A 22,667-nucleotide genomic window follows, 5' to 3' on the forward strand; every position below is an offset into this window, starting at 1 on the left:
TGCCAGGAGCCCCCATGACACCCCCCCCAGCACATCTGGGGGTGCCAGGAGCCCCCCAACATGCATGGGAGTGCTGGGAGACCCCCAAGACCCACCCCCCCAGAATATTTGGGGGTGCCAGGAGCCCCCTCAGGTCCTCCCAACACATCTGGGGGTGCCAGGAGCCCCCAAGACCCCCCCAGAATATTTGGGGGTGCCGGAAGCCCCTCCAGGACCCCGAACACATCTGGGGGTGCCAGGAGCCCCCATGACACCCCCCCCCAAAGCATATTTGGGGGTGCCAGGAGCCCCCAAGACACCCCCAGAATATTTGGGGGTGCTGGGAGCACCCCCTTTCTTTTGTGACCCCCCCGGGGTGACAACTGAAGGACACTTTGGGTTTGGGGACAATGTGGGTGCCCCCCGGTGGCTGTGAAGGGACCAGACACCCCCTGGTGGGGGGGACCTGGGGGCAGCCACTGGTTTGGGGGGGGGTGCGGCATGACCCCACTGTCCCCAAATAGGGTGACACAAAGGGGGGTGCCCCCAAAATGAGAAGTGTGGGTGCATGGGGACACAGAGTAATGTGGGGACATGGGGAGTTGTGTCCCCAACCTGCATGGATGGGGGGGACACAGGGACAAAACATCTGGGGGGGGGGCATTAATTAACGCTTGTCCCCAAACAGGGTGACAACAGTGGGGGGGTCCCCCCTAAATGAAAAGTGTGGGTTCATGTGACACAACCTGCATTGATGGGGGGACACAAGGACTCATGTCCCCAAACTGCATGGATGGGGGGACACTGGGCCAAACCAATGCCCGGGGGGGGCCCAACGGGGTTAATTAACACTTGTCCCCAAACAGGGTGACAGCAGTGGGGGGGGGGTCCCCCCAAAGCAAAGTGTGGGTGCATGTGGACACAGAGTGATGTGGGGACACAGGGAGTTGTGTCCCCAAACTGCGTGGATGGGGGGACACAGGGACAAAAGAACCCCAGGGCGGGGAACCACAGGGGGGGGTCGATTAATGCTTGTCCCCAAACAAGGTGACAGCAGAGGGGGGGACCCCCAAGCCAAAAGTGTGGGTGCAAGAGACACAAAGTCATGTGGTGACACGTGGTGACACAGGGACTCATGTCCCCAACCTCCATTGATAAGGGGACACAGGGACTCATGTCCCCAACCTGCATTGATGGGGGGACACAGGGACTCATGTCCCCAACCTGCATTGATGGGGGGACACTGGGCCAAACCAACCCCTGAGGGTTCATTGGGGGGGGTCAATTAATGCTTGTCCCCAAATGGTGACAGCAGCATGGGGGGGTCCCCCAACCCAAAAGCATTGGTGCAAGAGACACAAAGTGATGTGGGACTCATGTCCCCAACCTGCACGGACATGGGGACACAGGGACTCATATCCCCAACCTGCATTGATAAGGGGATACAGGGACTCATGTCCCCAACCTGCATTGATAGGGGGATACAGGGACTCATGTCCCCAACCTGCATTGATAAGGGGATACAGGGACTCATGTCCCCAAACTGCATGGATGGGGGGGACACAGGGACTCATGTCGCCAAACTGCATGGATGGGGGTGACACAGGGAAAAAACATCCCGGGGGGGCCTTTACTTAATGCTTGTCCCCAAACAAGGTGACAGCAGTGGGGGGATCCCCCAACCCAAAACTGTGGGTGCAAGAGACACAAAGTGATGTGGTGATACAGGGATCACATCCCCAACCTGCACGGCCATGGGGACACAGGGACTCATGTCCCCAACCTGCATTGACAGGGGGATATAGGGACTTGTGTCCCCAACCTGCATTGACAGGGGGACACAGGGACTCATGTCCCCAACCTGCATTGACAGGGGGACACAGGGACTCATGTCCCCAACCTGCATTGATAGGGGGACACAGGGACTTGTGTCCCCAAACTGCATGGATGGGGGGGACACAGGGAAAAAACCATCCTGGGGGGGGTCATTACTTGTCCCCAAACAAGGTGACAGCAGCGTGGGGGGGTCCCCAACCCCAAAGTGTTGGTGCAAGAGACACAATGTGATGTGGGACTCATGTCCCCAACCTGCATTGACAGGGGGACACAGGGACTCATGTCCCCAACCTGCATTGATAGGGGGACACAGGGACTCATGTCCCCAACCTGCACAGACATGGGGACACAGGGAAAAAAACATCCCGGGGGGGCCTTTACTTAATGCTTGTCCCCAAACAAGGTGACAGCAGTGGGGGGATCCCCCAGCCCAAAAACGTGGGTGCAATAGACACAAAGTGATCTGGTGATACAGGGCATCACATCCCCAACCTGCAGGGCCATGGGGACACAGGGACTCATGTCCCCAACCCGCACTGATGTGGGGGACACCAGAGCAACCTGACCCCGCGGCGGGGGCCCCGGGGGGGCTAATTGACGCTGTCCTCGTCGCTGGCGTCGCCGCGCTCGTCCTTGCCCTCGGCCAGGGCGCTCTCGTCGATGTTCTCCAGGGAGTCTGCGTGCTGCAGGGACAGCTCGGCCAGCGGCATCGGCGGCAGCCGGCTCTGCTCGGGGTACAGCCACGGCTTGAACTGCGGCTCGTGCTTCGCCTTCCACTCCGGGTACTTCAGACACGCCTTGTACATCTTCTTCATGGCCTGATGGGGAGGGGTTTTGGGGTGCTGGGGGTGCTGGGGACACACACGCGCTCCCCCCCGCCCGCCCGCCCGCCCGCTGGGGGACGTGGACTCACCTTAGGGGCCAGGAACTGCGAGGATTTGTTCACCACCCACTTGGGGAGGGAGCCTGGGGACACAAGAGGTGACTGATGGGGTGGGGACACCCCCGGTGCCCACGCCGTGCCCCCCCCTTCCTGGGTCACCCCCCTCGGGGACAGTTCTGGGAAACGGGGGTTCGGCCCAAACAGCCGACTCGGCTTTGCTTCCAAAATAAGCTGGTTTGGCTGCCTCGTCTACCCCAAAATAGAAATGTTTGAAGAGAACCGGGCCCAAAATGTTCCCTCCTGGCGTTGCTCCAGCATCCCTGCCCTCTGCTGCCTGTCCCTGCCTGTTCCTGCCTGTCCCTACCTGTCCCTGCCTGTCCCTACCTGTCCCTGCCTGTCCCTACTTGTCCCTGCCTGTCCCTGCCTTCTGCTGCCTGTCCCTGCTTGTTCCTGCCTGTCCCTGCCCTCTGCTGCCTGCTCTTGGCTCTCCTGGGTCTCCCTGCCTGCTGCTGCCTGTTCTTGGCCATCCCTGCCTGCTCCTGCCTGCTCTTGGCTCTCCCTGCCTGTCCCTGCCCTCTGCTGCCTGCTCCTGGCAATTCCTGCCTGGTCCTGCCCATCCCTGCCTGCTGCTGCCTGTTCCTCCCACCCCTGCCTTCTCCTGGGTCTCCCCGCCTGCTGCTGCCTTCTCCTGCCCATTCCTGCCTGTCCCTTCCCTCTGCTGCCTGGCCCTGCCTGCTCCTGGCCCTCCCTTCCTGCTGCTGCCCGTCCCTGCCCACTCCTGCCTGCTCCTGAGTCTCCCTGCCTGCTCCTGCCCATCCCTGCCTGCTCCTGCTTGCTGCTGCCTCCCCACCCACTCCTGCCTGCTCCTGGTTCTCCCTGCCCACTCCTGCCTGTTCCTGACCATCCCTGCCTTCTCCTGGCCATTCCTGCTTGTCCCTGCCCTCTGCTGCCTGCTGCTGCCTGTCCCTGCCTGCTCCTGCCTGTCCCTGCCCACTCCTGCCTGTTCCTGCCCACTCCTGCCTCCCTGCCTGCTCCTGCCCTCTGCTGCCTTCTCCTGCCCACTCCTGCCTGCTCCTCAGTCTCCCTGCCTGCTCCTGCCCTCTGCTGCCTTCTCCTGCCTCCCTGCCTGCTCCTGAGTCTCCCTGCCTGCTCCTGCCTCCCCACCCACTCCTGCCTGCTCCTGGTTCTCCCTGCTCACTCCTGCCTGTTCCTGGCCATCCCTGCCTGCTCCTGCCCATTCCTGCCTGTCCCTGCCCACCCAAGCTCACCCCACACCCACCCACCCCTCCAAGCTCCAGCAAACATCCAGCCCCATTTATCACCCCATTACAGGGGGATGGGGGTGTGACTGTCCCCAAGCGCCACCAAGATGGGGGAGCTGAGTGTGTGTCCCCCCCCGCCATTACCTTTGGGGTCCACCTGCGCCAGGTAGGTGATAGTGCAGCTGTTGGCGCCCGTGCCCTCGATCAGATAACCCGTCTGGATGGAGACGGCGCGCACCATGTCCTTACGGGGGGGGTACTTCTGCAGGGGGGGACACAGTGACAATTGATGGGGGGGACAAGTCGGTGACAAGCACTGAGCACAGGTAGGGCTGCCCAGACCCCCCAAAACCCATCTGGGTGACCATGGGACAAACCTAGCCCTGTTTTGGGGGGGCAGCTCCCCCTGCCACCCCCCAGGTCCATCCCAGGGGGGTAGCACCCCCTGCCACCCTCCCAGACACTTTCTGGGGGGGTTGCCCCCCAGGGGGACTCACCGGGTGCTTGACGGAATAATTCATGATGATGTAGTCGGTGCCCATGGGCAGCCAGGAGCGCAGCGTGATGACGTCCCGGTTCTTGAGGGGCTTGGGACACCTCCCTGGGGACAACGGGGGGGAACACAGGGGTGTGACACCCCCCCTGGCATTGACACCCCCGTCCTGTCCCCAGAATCCCTCCCAAGTGGTACCCGGGTTTTGCCCAGGAATGCTGGACCAGGGATGCTGGAGATGGGGATGCTGGATCAGGGATGCTGGACTTGGGGATGCTGGACCAGGGATGATGGACCAGGGGATGCTGGATCAGGGATGCTGGACTTGGGGATGCTGGATCAGGGATGCTGGACTAGGGATGCTGGACCAGGGATGCTGGACCAGGGATGCTGGACCTGGGGATGTTGGACCAGGGATGCTGGACTTGGGGATGCTGGACCAGGGATGCTGGACCAGGGATGCTGGACCTGGGGATGCTGGACCAGGGATGCTGGACATGGGGATGCCGGACCAGGGATGCTGGACCAGGGATGCTGGACCAGTGATGCTGGACCAGGGATGCTGGACCAGGGATGTTGGACTAGGGATGCTGGACCTGGGATGCTGGACATGGGGATGCCGGACCAGGGATGCTGGACCAGAGATGCTGGACCAGAGATGCTGGACCAGGGATGCTGGACCTGGGGATGTTGGACCAGGGATGCTGGACCAGGGATGTTGGACCTGGGGATGCTGGACCAGGGGATGCTGGACTGGGGATGCTGCAGTGACAGTGACAACCCCAAGGCTCGAGTGTCCCCCTCAACCCTGAGTGTCCCCGCCTCCTCACAGGCGTAGTAGCCCACGTCGGAGTTGACCGTGAGCCTCCCGATGTCGAAGGTCTCGATGACGTTGCTGTCCCATTTCTTGCGGTACTCGATGTCGTGCAGCACGTCGTACAGCGTGGCGGCCGGCACGTCCTTGCACTCCATCCTGCACTGCGGGGGGTTAGGAGCAGTTTTAGGGGTTTAGCAGCGGCTCTAGGGGCTTAGGAGCAGTTTTAGGGGGTCAGGAGCAGTTTTAGGGGTTTAGGAGAGGTTCTAGGGCTTTAGGAGCAGTTTTAGGGGGTTAGGAGCAGTTTTAGGGGTTTAGGAGTGGTTCTAGGGGCTTAGGAGCAGTTTTAGGGGTTTAGGAGTGGCTGTAGGGGTTTAGGAGCAGTTTTACGGGTTTAGGAACAGTTCTAGGGGTTTAGGAACAGTTCTAGGGGTTTAGGAGTGGTTTTAGGGGGTTAGGAGCGGCTCTACGGGTTTAAGAGCTGTTCTAGGGGTTTTGAGTGGTTTTAGGGGAGCAGCTCTACGGGTTTAAGAGCAGTTCTAGGGGTTTAGAAGCAGTTTTAGGGCTTTAGGAGTGGCCCTAGGGGGTTAGGAGTTGTTTTATGGGTTTAAGATGGGTTTTAGGGGTTGAGGAGTGGTTCTAGGGGGTTAGGAGCAGTTTTATGGGTTTAGGAGCAGTTTTATGAGTTCAAGATGGGTTTTAGGGGTTGAGGAGTGGCTCTAGGGGGTTAGGAGTGGTTTTATGGGGTTAGGAGCGGTTTTACAGGGTTAGGAGTGCCACTGTCTGGCACTGCACCCTCAGCAGCGAGTGTCAGATTCTGCAGCCACAGAGCCCGGCCCTGTCCCATGGAGCCTGTCCCCAACCCCACAGAGTCTGTCCCCACCCCACAGAGCCAACCCCACGGAGCCTGTCCCCAACCCCACAGAGTCTGTCCCCACCCCACAGAGCCCAGCCCAGCCCCATGGAGTCTGTCCCCAGCTCCACAGAGCCTGTCTCCAATCCCACAGTCCCTGTCCCCAAGCCCATGGAGCCCATTCCCCTCCCACAGAGCCTGTCCCCAATGCCATGGAACCTGTCCCCAACCCCACAGAGCCCATCCCTGTCCCACAGAGCCTGTCCCAGCCCCACAGAGCCCATCCCCATTGCATGGATCCTGTCCCCATCCCACAGAGCGTGTCCCAGCCCCACAGAGCCTGTCCCCGGTGCCATAGAACCCGTCCCCATCCCCATGGAACTCATCCCCATCCTACAGTATCTGTCCCCATCCCACAGAGCCTGTCCCCATCGCATGGATCCTGTCCCCAAGCCCACAGAGCCTGTCCCCATCCCATAGAGCCTGTCCTAGCCCCACAGAGCCCATCCCCACTGCATGGATCCTGTCCCCAAGCCCATGGAGCTCATCCCCATCCCTACAGAGCCTGTCTCCATCCCATAGAGCCTGTCCCCAGCTCACTGGAGCCCATTCCCAACCCCACAGAGTCTGTCCCCAACCCCATGGAACCCATCCCCATCCCCATGGAGCTCATCCCCATCCTACAGTATCTGTCCCCATCCCATAGAGTGTGTCCCCAACTCACTGGAGCCCATTCCCAACCCCACAGAGTCTGTCCCCAACCCCATGGAACCCGTCCCCATCCCCATGGAGCTCATCCCCAACCTACAGTATCTGTCCCTACCCCCACTGAGACTGTTCCCATCCCATAGAGCCTGTCCCCAACTCACTGGAGCCCATTCCCAACCCCACAGAGTCTGTCCCCAACCCCACGGAACCCATCCCCATCCCCATGGAACTTGTCCCCATCCCACAGAACCTGTCCCCAATGCCATGGATGCTGTTCCTGCCCCACTGGAACCCATCTCCAACCCCATGGAGCCCATTCCCCAGCCCCACAGAGCCTGTCCCAATTCCTACGGCGTCTGTCCCCAGCCCCACAGAGCCTGTCCCCATCGCATGGAACCTGTCCCCATCCCACAGAGCCCGTCCCCAACTCCACAGTCCCTGTCCCAAACTCAATAGAGCCCATTCCCAAACCCACAGAGCCTGTCCCAATTCCTACAGCGACTGTCCCCAGCCCCATGGAGCCTGTCCCCATCGCATGGATCCTGTCCCCATCCCACAGAGCCTGTCCCCATCGCATGGATCCTGTCCCCATCCCACAGAGCCTGTCCCCAATTCCACAGTCCCTGTCCCAAACTCAATAGAGCCCATTCCCAAACCCACAGAGCCTGTCTCCAGCCCCACAGAGCCTGTCCCCAACCCCATAGAATCTGTCCCCAACCCCACAGAGCCTGTCCCAATTCCTACAGCGTCTGTCCCCAGCCCCACAGAGTCTGTCCCCAACCCCACAGACCCCGTCCCATGTCACCGCTGCTCATCCCCATCCCTCGCATCACCCTCCCCCCCCCCGCCGGCTCCATGAGCCTCCATTCTGCCAGAAACTCGTTTGGGGACATCCCAGCCAAGCAGCGTCACACCCCCCCAGGTGACACCCTCGGGGACCCCCCGTTGTCCCCACGCAGGCAGCGGGTGACTCAGGCCCTGCCTGCACCCGGGGGGGGGCGGGACGTGACTCATGTCACCGGTGTCACCAGAAGAGGGGACGGTGGCAGCCGGGAAGCACCAGCCCTGAGTCAATATTGACTGTGACGTCTGCGGTGCCAGGAGGAACAACCAACAGCAAAATGTCCCCTGGCGGGGGGGAATGGGGACAACTCACCCCCTGCCCCACATCCTGGGGGGGGTGACAGTGTCACCAAGGGCTGGTGACATCCCCTCCTGCCCGCAGCCACGGGGTCATTAATTAAAGAGCAGATCCCCCCCCGCGGCCCGGATGTTAATCGGGATCATTAGCGACCGGACGCCGCGTCTCAAGGTGACCTGATGATGAACAATTAACGAGCGGAGCTGGGGTGCAATAATTAACGAGCGGAGCCGAGGTCTGGCCAGGGATGGGGACAACGCAACCGCGGGTCCCTTCCCCATGTGTCCCACGCGATGGCTTCGCTCCATTCAGAGCATCTTCCCCGGGGGACTCGTGTCCCCAAGTGCCACCGGTGTGAATGGGGAGGTCTCAGTTGGTGTCCCCCACCCCACAGACACTTTGGGGACAGTGACAATTAACGAGGAGCTCCCAAGGCCACTGAATCCCATGTCCCACGAGCTGCTAATTAATCAACCCTCAGTTGTGCCAGGTCCCGCCGTGTGTCTTTACCAGGGTCCCCAAGTGCCACCAGTGTGAATTGGGGGGGGTCCCAGTTGGTCCCACACCCCACGGCCACTTTGGGGACAGTGACAATTAATGAGGAGCCCCCCAAGGCCACCAAACCCCATGTCCCAAGAGCTGCTGATGGTTCTGTCAGGTCCCCCTGTGCATCTTTCCTGGGGTCCCCAAGTGCCACCAGTGTGAATGGGGGGGGTCCTGGTTGGTGTCCCCCACCCCACAGCCACTTTGGGGACAGTGACAATCAACAAGCAGCCCCCAAAGCCACCGAATCCCATGTCCCAGCGTTGACGATGAATCAGCCCTGGGTTGTGTCAGGTCCCCCCATGTGTCTTTCCCGGGGTCCCCAAGTGCCACTGGTGCAAATGGGGGGGTCCCAGTTGGTGTCCCCCACGCCACAGACCCTTTGGGGACAGTGACAATCAATGAGCAGCCCACAAGGCCACCAAATCCCATATTCCAAGCACTGCTAATTAATGAATCCTTGGTTGTGTTAGGTCCCCCCGTGCATCTTTACCAGGGTCCCCAAGAGCCACCAGTGAACCGGGGGGTCCCAGTTGGTGTCCCCCACCCCACAGCCACTCTGGGGACAGTGACGGTTGCCGAGGAGCCCCCGAGGCCACCAAACCCCATGTCCCAAGAGCTGCTGATGGTTGTGTCAGGTCCCCCCGTGCATCTTTACCAGGGTCCCCAAGTGCCACCAGTGTGATTATGGGGTGTCCTGGTTGGTATCCCCCACCCCACAGACACTTTGGGGACAGTGACAATCAATGAGCAGCCCACAAGGCCACCAAATCCCATATTCCAAGTGCTGCTGATTAATGAACCCTGGGTTGTGTCAGGTCCCCCCGTGCATCTTTACCAGGGTCCCCAAGTGCCACCAGCGTGAACTGGGGGGTCCCAGTTGGTGTCCCCCACCCCACAGCCACTTTGGGGACAGTGACGGTTGCCGAGGAGCCCCCGAGGCCACCGACTCCCAAGCGCCGCTGATGAATCAGCCCCAGGTTGTGTCAGGCTCTGGTGGCACAAACTTGTTTCCAGCCTCCCGAAAACAGGTTAGACGAGACCTGCATCCCTAATGGGATGAGGGGGGGGACAGGGGGTGGTGGCAGCTGCCACCTCCGGGTTTCGTTTCATGACGACACCGAAGCCAGAAAAGCAGCGAGAAAACAGCTCCGGGGGCTGCGGGCGCCACCACGGCCCCCAGCCCCGCCACAAAGTCGGGGGGACGGACCCCCCGCTTTGTCCCCGTGGTGCCACGTCAGCGACGCCACGTGCAGCGTGAAACCCCACGGGGACATCCCGGGGGCTGCTGGGGACCTGGGGGGTGGCGCAGGGACTGCGGGTCCCCCCCACGGTCCCCAGCACCTTGGGGTTTTTGGGACAAAGTGATGTCTTGATGGGGTTGAGTTGAGCAGCGCCCCGAACCTGGGGGACACCCCAAAATGGAGAGTGAAGGACCACACGGCCTTGGGGGGGCTGCTATGGGCCTGGGGGGTGTCACAGCTCTGGGGGGCTGCTATGGGCCTGGGGGGCTGTGACAGCCCTGGGGAGGCTGTGACAGCTCTGGGGAGGCTGTGACGCCCTTGGGGACCAGGACATCCTGGTGCCACCCCAGGACCAGGACATCCTGGTGCACGGCCGGTCGCTGCAGGTAGACGTGGCACAGTGGGACCGTCGGGGCGGGCAGGGGACAGGCAGGGGACAGGCAGGGGACACTCGCCCCGTTATGTGCACACACCTACAGAGAGCAGCACCCAACCCCACCGGTGACACTTTGGGGTGCGGCAGCTCCCCCAGAGCAAGCGGCAGGGCTGGGGACACAGGGACAATTAACGAGGAGCCCACAAGGCCACCGAATCCCAAGCGCTGCTGATTAATCAACCCTCGGTTTTGTCGGGTCCCCCCGTGCATCTTTCCTGGGGTCCCCAAGTGCCACCAGCGTGAACTGGGGGGCTCCCAGTTGATGTCCCCCACCCCACAGCCACTTTGGGGACAGTGACAATCAACAAGCAGCCCCCAAAGCCACCAAATCCCATGTCCCAGCGTTGACGATGAATCAGCCCTGGGTTGTGCCAGGTCCCCCCATGCATCTTTCTCGGGGTCCCCAAGTGCCACCAGCGTGAACTGGGGGGCTCCCAGTTGGTGTCCCCCACCCCACAGCCACTTTGGGGACAGTGACAATTAATGAGGAGCCTCTGAAACCACCAAACCCCATGTTTCAAGTGCTGCTGATTAATCAACCCTGGGTTGTGTCAGGTCCCCCCATGCATCTTTCTCGGGGTCCCCAAGTGCCACCAGCGTGAACTGGGGGGGCTCCCAGTTGATGTCCCCCACCCCACAGCCACTTTGGGGACAGTGATGGTTGCCGAGGAGCCCCCGAGGCCACTGAATCCCATGTCCCACGGCAGGGGGGTTGGGACATGCTCCCCACAACACTGGGGGGACACCCAGACCCCACGTCCCTGTGCAGGGTTGGGTTCACACCCCTGCTTGGGGGGCAGCACCAGGACCCCCATGGGACTCGCTGCCACCGCGGGGACCCACCCCCGGGTCACGGTGACCCGAAGGCGCAGCCCGGGCTCCGCCGCGCCGGCGCCCGCCAGCAAACAGAGGCGGGTTCCCGGCGGTGCCGCCGCCGCTGTCACCACCCCAGGGACAGGTTTCCCCGGCGCTGCCGGAGCTGCTTGTTTGCGCCGCTGCTGCAGAGCCGGGAGCGAGCAGGCCGCACCGTCACCGCCACCACTGTCACCGCCACCACCATCACCGCCACCGCCAGGCTGTCACCGTGGCGGTGACAGCGATCCGGCCCCCTTTGCGGGGGTGCTGGCGGGACGGGGACACCGCCAGCCCTGCGGAGGCTCCAGCGTGGCACGGTGGCCCATGGCCACCGGCGTCCCCAGCCTGACGCTGCTCCTGTCCCCAAGTTTTCCCACTGACGCTGACGGTGTCCCCGCGGTGCCAGAGGGACATGCCAGGATGAGCCCGTGCCAGCCCGGCAAAGCGGCACCGGCGCCAGGAGACCCGCCGGGGGACACTGGGGACCCACAGAGCTGTGGGAGCTCTGGTGTCCCCTCCAGTGAGGGGACAGCCCAGAAGGGGACACCCTGGTGTTCCCCAGACCCCCCAGCCCCATCTCAGTGCAGCGAGCTCTGGGGACATTCCTGGGACTGGAGGGGACAAGTAGCACGGAGGCCCCATGGTCACACACTCCCAGGGGTCCCTGTTGGCCCCCAGGTGAGTCCCCAGTCACCCCCCTTGTCCCCAGGGGTCCCTACTTGTCCCTGCTCACTCCCGGGGTCCCCACTCACTCCCAGAGTCCCCACTTGTCCTGGGGTGCCAGCTCACCCCTGGGTCCCCACGTATCTTGGGGTCCCTTTTTACAACAGGGTGCCAGCTCCCCGCTCACTGTGTCACCCCAGGGTCCCCACTTGCCACAGGGTCCCCACTAACCCCTGTGGTCCCCGGCCACCCCAGAGTGGTGGCTCATCCCCAGTCCCTTTTGGCCCCAGGGTCCCCAAAAACCCCTGGGGTCCCTGCTCACCCCAGGGTGTCGCATCAGCCCAGCGTCCCCAGTTGTCACAGTATTCCTGCTTGCACCCACTGTCCCTCCTTACCCTGGGGTGCTGGTTCACCCCCTAAGTCCCCACTCACCCCGGGGTGCTGGTTCACCCCCTAAGTCCCCACTTGCTGTGGGGTCCCCACTCACCCCCCAAATCCCCACTCATCATGGTGGTCCCTGCTCACCCCAGGGTGCTGCATCACCCCCAAGTCCCCACTAACCCCTGGGGTCCCCACTCACCCCAGGGTGCTGGTTCACCCCATCCCTCTTCCCCTCTGGGTGCTGCATCACCCAAGGGTGCTGGTTCACCCCCCAAATCCCCACTCACCCCGGGGTCCCCACTCACCCCGGGGTGCTGCTTCACCCCTGGGGTTCCCACTCACTGCGGGGTCCCCACTCACCCCAGGGTGCTGCTTCACCCCTGGGATCCCCACTCACTGCGGGGTCCCCACTCACCCCAGGGTGCTGCTTCACCCCTGGGGTCCCCACTCACTGCAGGGTCCCCACTCACCCCAGGGTGCTGTATCACCCCTCAAGTCCCCACTAACCCCGGGGTCTCTGCTCAGCCCAGGGTGCTGGTTCACCCCTCCAAGTCCCCACTTGCTGTGTGGTCCCTGCTCACCCCCAAATCCCCACTCACCATGGGGTCCCCACTCACCCCAGGGTGCCGCATCACCCCCCAAGTCCCCACTAACCCCGGGGTCCCCGCTCACCCCAGGGTGCCGCATCACCCCAGTGTCCCCACTTCCCTCCAGCTCCCCCAGGACCCCTCGCTGCCCCCTAGCATCCCCCTTGCCCCCCATTCCCCACCACCCCCCGGCTCCCTGCCCTTCCCCGGGCGCTGGGTCCCCCCGCTTGGGGGGGGTCTCACCTTGATCTTATGGAGGGAGCGCTCGGGCTCCAGCAGCTGCACCCAGACCGCGACCCCCCCCTTGCTGTAGGTCAAGCTCCAGCCGCGCTCCGACTCGCACTCCGCCCGGAACGCCCCGAAGTCCCGGTCGTCGGGGATCTGGACGCTGTCGCGCCCCGACATAGCCCCGGGACACCCCCTTTTCTGTTTTCCTTCTTCCTCCCCCCCCCCCTTCACGGCCAGTGCCGCGTTACGGCGGCGGCGGCATCGCCGGTGCGCGGTGCGCGATGGGCCGGGGCGGGGCCCGGGGCGGGGCGGCCGCGGGGCCCGGGCGGGGGGGACCGGGGAACGGGGAGAGTCATCCCGGGGGCGGCACCGGGGGACCGGGGGTCGGGGTGCAGGGAGAACTGGGGGGGAGAGACCAGGGGGACACCGGGAGCACCGGGCGGGGACCCGGGGATCGGTGGGAGAGACCGGGGGGCCACCGGGAGCACCGGACGGGGACCCGGGGATCGATGGGAGAGACCAGGGGGACACCGGACGGAGACCCGGGGATCGGTGGGAGAGACCGGGGGGACACCGGACGGGGACCCGGGGATCGGTGGGAGAGACCGGGGGGACACCGGCAGCACCGGACGGGGACCCGGGGATCGGTGCGGGGAGACGGGGAGACACCGGGAGTACCGGGCGGGGACCAGGGGATCGGTGGGGAGAGACCGGGGCGGGGACCGGGAGCACCGGGCGGGGACCCGGGGGTCGGTGCGGGGAGACCGGGCGGGCACCGGGAGTACCGGGCGGGGACCCGGGGATCGGTGGGGGGAGACCGGGGGGACACCGGGAGTACCGGGCGGGGACCAGGGGATCGGTGGGGAGAGACCGGGGGGGCACCGGGAGCACCGGGCGGGGACTCGGGGGTCGGTGCGGGGAGACCGGGGGGGGCACCGGGAGCACCGGGGGGGGACCCGGGGATCGGTGGGGGAAGACCAGGGGGACACCGGGAGCACCGGGCGGGGACCCGGGGATCGGTGGGGGGAGACGGGGGGACACCGGGAGCACCGGGCGGGGACCCGGGGATCGGTGGGGGGAGACCGGGGGGACACCGGGAGCACCGGGCGGGGACCCGGGGATCGGTGGAGAGAGAGCGGGGGGGCACCGGGAGCACCGGGCGGGGACCCGGGGATCGGTGGGGGGAGACCGGGAGGACGCCGGAAGCACCGGGGGGGTCGGGAGAGGAGAGAGTAATTTCGGCGGGGGTACCGGGGCTCGGGGTGCAGGGAGAACCGGGGGGGAGCGGCAGCTCCGGGGTAGCACCGGGGGATCGGGGCGGGGAGCACTGGGGGTTGCAGAGAGAACCGGGGAGGGAAGAGGCCGGGGGGGCGCCGGGAGCACCGTGGCGGGGAGAGACCGGAGGGGACCGGGAGCGGAGAGTGTGACCTCGGGGGCGGCACCGGGGGTCGGGGTGCAGGGAGCACCAAGGGGGGAGAGACCGGGAGCACCGGGAGAGGGACCGGGGGGCTGGTGGAGGGAGAGACCAGGGCGGCACGGGGAGCACCGGGGGGACCCGGGACACTGGTGGGGGGAGACCGGAGGGGGACAGAGCGGGGGGGAGATGGTGGAGGGTGCAGGGAGCACCGGGGGAGCACCGGGAGCATTAGGGGGGGATACCGGGGGGTCACCGGGGGACCAGGAGGGAGCCGGAGGGGGTGCAGGGAGCCCCGGGGCAGCACGGGGGGAGCACTGGGGGTTGCAGAGAGAACCGGGGAGGGAAGAGACCCGGGGGGAACACGGGAGCACCGGGAGGGGAGAGACTGGGGGGGGCATCGGGAGGAGGGGGCGGGACCGGGGGGGGAGTCCCGGACTGGCAGCTCGGGGGTGGCAGCGGGAGACCAGAGGGGCAGAGAGTCTGGGGGCGGCCCCGGGGGGTGCGGGGACCCCCTGGGGAGGTGGGACAGTGTGGGGGTGGCCCCAGGAGCACGGGGTGGGGGGAAAGCCCCGGGGGGGGGCACCAGGGGGTCCCCACTTGCACACACACGTCCCCTCCTGTACACGTGCACATGGATGCACACGTGTGTCCTTCGCCTGCACACACACAGGTGCACACACGTGTCCCTCACCTGCACATACACGGGTGCACACACAGGTGCGCACACGTCCCTGCACGCCCATGGGTGCACACCCCCCCCAGACACACTCACCCCATCCTGGCCCGCACCCCAGCGTCACCCTAGGGCCTCGTTCTCCCCATTTTCAAAGAGCAGGACAGGGGGACCGGGGTGCCAATGGTGTAGGAGAGGGACCCTCGCCCTGACCCTGTGCTTGGTGGTTGCGCTGCCACCATCTCCTTGTGCAGCATCGTCCCCTTGGTGTGACCAGGGACACAGACGATGGGTGCCCGGTGAGCACATCCCCTGTACAGTCACCAGCATCGTCCCCTTGGTGTGACCAGGGACACAGACGATGGGTGCCCGGTGAGCACATCCCCTGTGCAGTCACCAGCATCGTCCCCTTGGTGTGACCAGGGACATGGCAGCTCCCTGGTGAGCACAACCCCTTGTGCAACCACCAGCGTCGTCCCTCTGCTGTGACCAGGGACACAGTGGGTTGGTGCTCGGTGACTGTGTCCCCTCGTGCAGCCACAAGCATCGTTCCCCTGGTGTGATTGGGGACACAGGTGATCAGTGCCCAGTGAGCACGTCCCCTGTACAGCCACAAGCATCGTACCCCTGGTGTGATTGGGGACACAGAGCCCCTTCCCAGGATGTGGTGACAGGGGGTGCGGGGGCGTCACCGTGCTCTGTCCATGGGGACCTTTGGGCTCCCCAACCCTGACATGGAAAAATGAACCAAGCAGGACTTGGATTGTCCCGTGGAAACCTCACCATGGGGACCTCGGTGGGTGACAGCAGGGCTGGGGACAAGGTGGGTGCCCGGCCATGGGGTTTCCAGCCACTGTGGCTGGTGCAGAGGGACCTGTCCCCTCGTGTCCCCCCCCAGCCCTTCCTGACACCCCCTGGGAGAACAGGAGCTGAGGGGAGACCTTCTGATCTCTGAACTGCCTGAAAGGAGCTTGGAGCCAGGGGGGTCGGGCTCTGCTCCCCAGGAACAAGCACCAGGAGCAGAGGAAACGGCCTCAAGTTGCGCCAGGGGAGGTTGAGGTTGGATGTGGGAACAATTTCTTGCCCAAAGGGCTGTGGGGCATTGGAACAGGCTGCCCAGGGCAGTGCTGGAGTCACCATCCCTGGAGGGTTGGACAGACGGACATGAGGTTCTCAGGACATGGGGCAGGGACAGGGGTGGGAGAACAGTTGGACTCAATGACCTTAAAGGTCTTTTCCAACCCAAATCATTGTGATCCTGTGGTGCAGGGTGACCCTGTCCCCTGTCCCCCCTGCCCTTCCCAACACCCCCACATCTGCTCCACCTGCTTTTCCCCCGCGCTGTCCCCAGGTGAGCACAGCAGGTCCCAGCACCCTCGGCCTTTCCCCCCCCGGGGCAGACACCCAGGGCCCCAGGCAGCACCCAAAATGGGGCAGGTGGATCTGCAGGCACAGAAACCCTGTGGGGAACTGGGGGAACTGGAGGAACTGGAGGAACTGGGGAGATGACCTGGGAGAACTGGGGTGGCGGAAATGTAGAAATGGGCTGGGGGAACTGGGGAGATGAGCTGGGGGAACTGGGGTGGGGGAACTGGGGAGCTGGGCTGGGGAACTGGGGGAGCTGTGGGAACTGGGGTGGGGGAACTGGGATGGGGGAACTGGGATGGGGGAACTGGGGAGATGAGCTGGGGGAACTGGGAGATGAGCTGGGGGAACTGGGAGATGAGCTGGGAAACTGGGGAGCTGGGCTGGGGAACTGGGGAGATGAGCTGGGAAACTGGGGAGCTGGGCTGGGGAACTGGGGAGATGAGCTGGGAAACTGGGGAGCTGGGCTGGAGAACTGGGGGAGCTGAGCTGGTGGAACTGGGGGAACTGGGGAGATGAGCTGGGGAGCTGGGAGAACTGGGCTGGGGGAACTGGGGGAGCTGTGGGAACTGGGCTGGGAAACTGGGATGGGGGAACTGGGATGGGGGAACTGGGGAGATGAGCTGGGGAACTGGGGGAGCTGTGGGAACTGGGGTGGGGGAACTGGGATGGGGGAACTGGGGAGATGAGCTGGGGGAACTGGGGGAGCTGGGCTGGGGAACTGGGATTGGGGAACTGGGGGAACTGGGGGAACTGGGGAGATGAGCTGGGGGAACTGGGGAGCTGGGCTGCGGAGCTGGGGAGATGGGAACTGGGGGAGCTATGGGAACTGGGGGAGCTATGGGAACTGGGCTGGGAAACTGGGATGGGAAACTGGGGAGCTGGGCTGGGGGAACTGGGATTGGGGAAGTGGGGGAGATGTGGGAACTGGGGAGATGAGCTGGGGGAACTGGGATTGGGGAACTGGGGGAGATGTGGGAACTGGGGAGGTGAGCTGGGGGAACTGGGAGAGGTGAGATGGGTGAGAGGGGGGAAGTGGGGAGCTGGTCTGGGGGGGCTGGGGAAACTGGGGAGATGGGCTGGGAGAACTGGAATGGGGCAACTGCGGGACTGGGATGGGGGAGCTGGGCTGGGTGAGCTGGTGGAACTGGGAGAAGTGGAAGCACTGGAATGGGGGAACAGGAACTGGGCTGATGGAGCTGGGGAACTGGGGGAACTGGGCTGGAGGGACTGGGAGAACTGGGGAACTGGGCTGGGGGAGCTGGAGAAATGGGAGAGCTGGGCGGATGGACTGGGGGGAACTGGGAGAACTGGGATGGGGAAGCTGAGGGAACTGGGAGAACTGGGCCAAGGGGACTGGGAGAACTGGGATGGGGGAACTGGGAGAACTGGGCTGGGGGAACTGGGAGAACTGGGATGGGGGAACTGGGAGAACTGGGCTGGAGGAGCTGGGGGAACTGTGCTGATGGAAGAGCTGGAGAACTGGGGGAACTGGGCTGTCAGAGTGGGGAAACTGGGAGAACTGGGCTGGGGGAGCTGAGGGAACTGGGAGAACTGGGCTGGAGGAACTGGGAGAACTGGGAGAACTGGGCTGCTCGTACCACCAGCAGCTCCCACATCCCAACCAGCCCAAACTGGGGGCAGAACCCCCCATTTCTGGCCGCTCCCAGTACCGACCAGTGGTAACTGGGAGGGCAACCATGGGACCACCCCCCCCACAAAGGCCGTAATCTCCCCATTCACCCCAAAACCTTCTCCCCTCTATCACCCCCTGCCCCCCCAATTTATTTCTCAATAAACCTGATCTTATTTTTGTCACCAACCGCTCGCATTTATTCCTTTTTCTTGCTAAAACGCGACTCATTAATGACCCAGTTTCAACACCCCGGGTGCTGTTGGGGCCAATTAAAGCGCCCAAGCGACGACTCAGAACATCAAACCGCTGCAATAATTAAGAAATCGGGGTGAAAAAGGGCTCTGGGCATCTTCCCCCTGCACGCAGCATCACTTAAGATCATTTCCTTCACCAAATAACCAAGCAGAAGCGCCTGTTTTCCTCCCGCGGCTCGAAATCCACGTGAGAGACGGGGGGAACGTTCCTCGGGCTCTGAAATATTGATGGAGCTGGAAGAGATGGGAACAGCAGCGCTCCCGGAGCTGCCAAATCGAGCGAGGAAAAGCATTTTTGGCCACTGCGCCATCATTTAAAGGAGCATTTCTTTGCTTTTGCGGCCAGTCCTCCTCCCCATGCGGTTTGCCTTTCGTTTTGGCCCTAAAATACGCTATTCTACCTTAGGTTTTTTTTGCTCGAGCATCCGGTTATATGTATTTTTATCATCTAGCAAGAAGCTTTTACTGCTCGTGTGGCGGTGGGGAGGGGCCTGGATAGCTGAGGGGCTTTTTGGGGACAGCTTTTTGGGGTATTTTGATGCTTTTTTAGGGGATGGAGGTGTCCGAACGTGGAGATTTGATGTGGGTCTGTCCCAAATCCCATATCGGCAGCACAGAACGCAGCTGGGCATGCAAATCCGCCCGGATACTGTGCAAATCTGCCTTGTTAGTGTGCAAATCCCCCTTGTTGGTGTGCAAATCCCCCTGATTACTGTGCATATCCACCCTCTTGGTGTGCAAATGCCCCTTGTTACTTGGCAAATCCCCCTTGTTGGTGTGCAAATCCTGCTGGGTACTGTACAAATCCCCCTTGCTGGTGTGCAAATCCCCCTTCTTGTTGTGCAAATTCACCCGGCTGTTGTGCAAATCCCCCTGGTTACTTTGCAAATCCTCCTTGTTGGTGTGCAAATCCCCCTCGTTGTTGTGCAAATCCCCCCTGTTGGTGTGCAAATCCCCCTGATTACTGTGCATATCCACCCTCTTGGTGTGCAAATCCCCCTTGTTGATGTGCAAATCACCTTTATTGGTGTGCAAATCCCTCTTGTTGTTGTGTGAATCCACCTGGCTGTTGTGCAAATCTCCCCAGCTGGTGTGCAAATCCCCTTTATTGGTGTGCAAATCCCCTTTATTGGTGTGCAAATCCCCCTTGTTAGTGTGCAAATCCCCCTGGATACTGTGCAAATCCCCCTTGTTGTTGTGCAAAGTCCCCTGGTTACTTTGCAAATCGACCTTCTTGGTGTGCAAATCCTCCTTGCTGGTGTGCAAATCCCTATTTATTGCTGTGTAAATCCCCCTTGTTGCTGTGCAAATCCCCCTGGTTAGTGTGCAAATCCCCCTGGCTGGTGTGCAAATCCCCCTTTATTGCTGTGCAAATTCCCCCAGCTGGTGTGCAAATCCGCCCCTGGCTGGGAAACACACACCTGTGTGTGCGCACTCACGTCTGCACTCTGTGTGCACACACTTATGAGGGTGCACGAGTGTGTTTGCACGAGTGTCTTTGCACGCCTACGTGCGCACGCGCGGCCAGGCCCACGCGGGTCTCGAACCCGCGGCCCCGCCTCTTCCCCGCCGCCAGCCCCACGCCGCCCCGCCATGCCCCGCGCGGCGCGGCTGTTCCGCGGCGCCCCCTGGGAGTTGTAGTCCAGGGAGGAAGCAGCAGCGCGGCGAAGCGCCCCGCGGGGACTACAACTCCCAGCAGCCTTTGCGCGCACCCCCGCGCCGCCGCTCTGCCCGCGCCGGGTTGCCGGCGGCCGCCATCTTGGTTCGCCGGCCTCAGCGGCCGTGAGGCGGTGGGGGGGGAAGGTCCGAGCGGCTCCGCGGGGAGCGCAGGGGTGATGTTGGCTTCCCTGGCGGCCCGCCCGCCTCCGCCGGGGCTGGCGCGGCTCCTCCGGGCGAAGCCGTGGCTGTCGCCGTCCCGGGGACGCTACGAGGCTCCGGCGCTAGCGGAGGGGGCCGGGAGCGCCAGGCGGCGGTTGCTAGGTTTGGCCGCTAGGGGGCGCTGCGAGCCCGCGCCGCAGCCAATGAGCGCGGAGCTGCCGGGGGGGGACCCGACCCCGGGGGGGCGGCGGGGACTGGGGGGGGCACCCCTGGGAACGGGGCCGGGCCCGGGGGGGACACCCCTATTAACGGTGCCAGGCGCGGGGGCCCCCCCCACTATAACAGGGCCAGGCCTGGGGTGCACCCCCATAGCCGCGGGGACGTGCCGCAAGCGGGACTCGAACCCCCAAATCCCCGCACTGGCCTTGTTGCGACCCACCCGGCTTCTCTGTCCCATCTCGGGACCACCCGGCGCGGCAGCGTCCCCCGCAGAACCGGGACCACAGCAGCGGTGCTGCCACCGCGGAGGAGACCCCGGCGGGCGCTGGAGCGGCCCCCTGCTCGCAGCGATGCCCGCCGGGCTGGCTGCCCTGGCCTACTGCTACCTGCGGGACCAGCGCTCCAAGGGTGACTATCGCGGGGGACGGTGACTGTGGGGAGCGGGGTTGGGGTTGGAGCCCGGCTGGCGGGGTTGGGGTTGATCCCAAGCCCTGGGGTGGGTTGGTTTGTGGTGGGTCCACTAATGATTATGTTGAGGGAAGATAACGAGCTTCGCACTCACCACTGAGATAAACCACCCAGTGCCGTTATCAGCTGCACCGTCTGCGGTGGAACCGGTGACAGAACCCGAGGGAATGGCCGAAGATGCGCCAGGGAGGGTCAGTGGGACATGAGGAAAAGGTTCTTCCCCCAGAGGTGCTGGACACTGAACAGGCTCCCCAGGGAGGTGTCACGAACCCAACCTGACAGTGTTCAACAAGAGACTGGACACCGTCCTCAGACACACGGGGTGACCTGGGGGGTTGTCATTGCAGGGACAGCAGTTGGACTCCGTCATCCTGTGGGTCCTTCCAGCTCAGGGCATCCTGTGATATTGTGTTTTGTAATGGGTCCTGGGGCAGATCCCAGAGCTGCCAGGGGAGGCTTTGAGCTCTTGGAGTGAATGTTCTTCCCAGCCCTTTGCTTTGAGCAGAGGAGATTTTGGACGAGTACAAAGGTGTTGGAGTAGGACTTGAGTTCAGATTGGATCTTGGGCACAATTTCTTCCCCAAAGGGCTGTGGGGCATTGGAACAGGCTGCCCAGGGCAGTGCTGGAGTCACCATCCCTGGAGGGCTGGACAGACGGACATGAGGTTCTCAGGACGTGGGGCAGGGACAGGGCTGGGTTATGGTTGGATTTGATGATCTTGAGGGGCTTTTCCAACCAAGATGATACTGTGATTCTATGAGTTCCTACCCTTGTAAGCCCAAGGTTTCTATGGGGTGGTTTGTGTCCACCCCATGGTGGGAAGGGAGCAGCTGTGTGGCCACAAACCTCTGTTGGGGTCTAGAAAGGCTGGTACAGGTGACCTGAAGCGCAGGGGACAGTCCCTGTGACCTGTTGTGCGCTTTTCGGTCCACGTGTAAGTGTAGCTTTGTGCCACAGCAGGTCGCACCTCAGAGGTCGGTTTCCCCGTGAGTAACGTGCTGCTGGGTTGGTTACCCGGGAGATTTCACTGACGTTATGAGGAATCTTGTGTAATTAGCGCTTAGGAAAGGTCTGCGAGACTCAGGCCTGGCTTTGGTGCAGGAGCCGGTTTGTGAAGCGGTTGCGGTTTAGACTTGAGCGGCCACGTGGTGGTGGCTGCGGGTGGAGGGGACAGAGCCATGAGTGCCCCAAATCCTGGGGGCAGGGAGGGTGCGGGAAGCAGGTGGGAGGATTTTCCAGAGAGGATGGGAATCAGATGGTTTGTGTTGAAGGGACCTTCCCAGCTCCCCCAGTGCCCCCCCTGCCATGAGCAGGGACATCTTCACCAGCTCAGGTTGCTCAGAGCCCCGTCCAGCCTGGCCTGGGATGTCTCCAGGGATGGTTCATCCACCACCTCTCTGGGCTGCAGGAGGTCAGGCCTGGGGAGCTCGGGGGTCCCCACAGAGGGTGACCTGCCCCTTGCTCCTGCTTTGGGAGTGGGTTTGGAGAAACCCCATGTTGTGCTTGACCAGCTGCTGCGTCCAGCTCTGGGTCCTCAGCACAGGACACACATGGAGCTGCTGGAGAGGGGCCAGAGGAGCCACAGGAATGATGCGAGGCTGGAACAGCTCTGCTGGGGACAGGCTGAGAGAGCTGGGGTGTTCAGCTGAAGAACAGAAGCTCCGGGGAGACCTCAGTGCGGCCTTTCCGGACTTAAAAGAGCCTGAGAAGAAAGATGGGGACAGACTTTTGAGCAGGGCCTGTTCTGATAGGACAAGGAGTGATGGTTTTAAACTAAAGGAGGGAGATTCAGGCTGGATATAAGGAATTGTTGCGCTGAGGGTGGTGAGAGCCTGGCCCAGGTTGGCCAGAGAGGTGGTGGCTGAACCATCCCTGGAGACATCCCAGGCCAGGCTGGACGGGGCTCTGAG

At 63.1% G+C, this 22,667-nt stretch overlaps 2 protein-coding genes across 7 annotated transcripts in view; one reads left to right on the forward strand and one right to left on the reverse strand.

Annotated features, from left to right (window-relative positions):
- Positions 1-233: 233 nt before the first annotated feature.
- On the reverse strand, positions 234-13,086 carry STARD10 (StAR related lipid transfer domain containing 10). 6 transcript variants are annotated; one of them, XR_014184264.1, is made up of 7 exons: positions 12,922-13,086; positions 5,284-5,431; positions 4,458-4,561; positions 4,105-4,222; positions 2,729-2,781; positions 2,107-2,633; positions 234-1,125 (listed from the first exon to the last, which is right to left on the reverse strand). XR_014184264.1 is itself a non-coding variant. In XM_082054956.1 (6 exons), exons 1-6 carry the CDS (start codon positions 13,081-13,083, stop codon positions 2,406-2,408), a joined length of 813 nt encoding a protein of 270 aa, XP_081911082.1. In that variant the 5' UTR covers positions 13,084-13,086; the 3' UTR covers positions 1,571-2,405. The 6 variants fall into 6 exon arrangements, 1 of the variants encoding a protein (XP_081911082.1); XR_014184265.1 differs by lacking the exon at positions 234-1,125 and adding an exon at positions 1,571-1,762 and having other exon boundaries at positions 2,347-2,633; XR_014184266.1 differs by lacking the exon at positions 234-1,125 and adding an exon at positions 1,571-1,762.
- A 6,912-nt stretch (positions 13,087-19,998) lies between these two features.
- CLPB (ClpB family mitochondrial disaggregase) overlaps positions 19,999-22,667 on the forward strand; it is an 84,499-nt gene continuing 81,830 nt past the window's right edge. Inside the window, exon 1 of the mRNA XM_082043595.1 lies at positions 19,999-20,696. Coding sequence (XP_081899721.1) covers positions 20,087-20,696 — 610 coding nt within the window. The 5' untranslated portion in view covers positions 19,999-20,086. The remainder of the gene's footprint in view (positions 20,697-22,667) is intronic.

This window comes from Streptopelia decaocto (assembly GCF_964273445.1).
Source record: "Streptopelia decaocto genome assembly, chromosome: 1".
NCBI lineage: Eukaryota > Metazoa > Chordata > Aves > Columbiformes > Columbidae > Streptopelia > Streptopelia decaocto.

Excerpts from the sequence above, each read along its gene's own strand:
- STARD10 (XM_082054956.1), bottom strand. The coding sequence starts at position 13,083 with ATGTCGGGGCGCGACAGCGTCCAGATCCCCGACGACCGGGACTTCGGG. Across the intron at positions 5,432-12,921 it reads GCTCCCTCCATAAGATCAAG|TGCAGGATGGAGTGCAAGGA; the intron begins GTGAGACCCCCC and ends AACCCCCCGCAG. Across the intron at positions 2,782-4,104 it reads GGCGCAGGTGGACCCCAAAG|GCTCCCTCCCCAAGTGGGTG; the intron begins GTAATGGCGGGG and ends TTGTGTCCCCAG.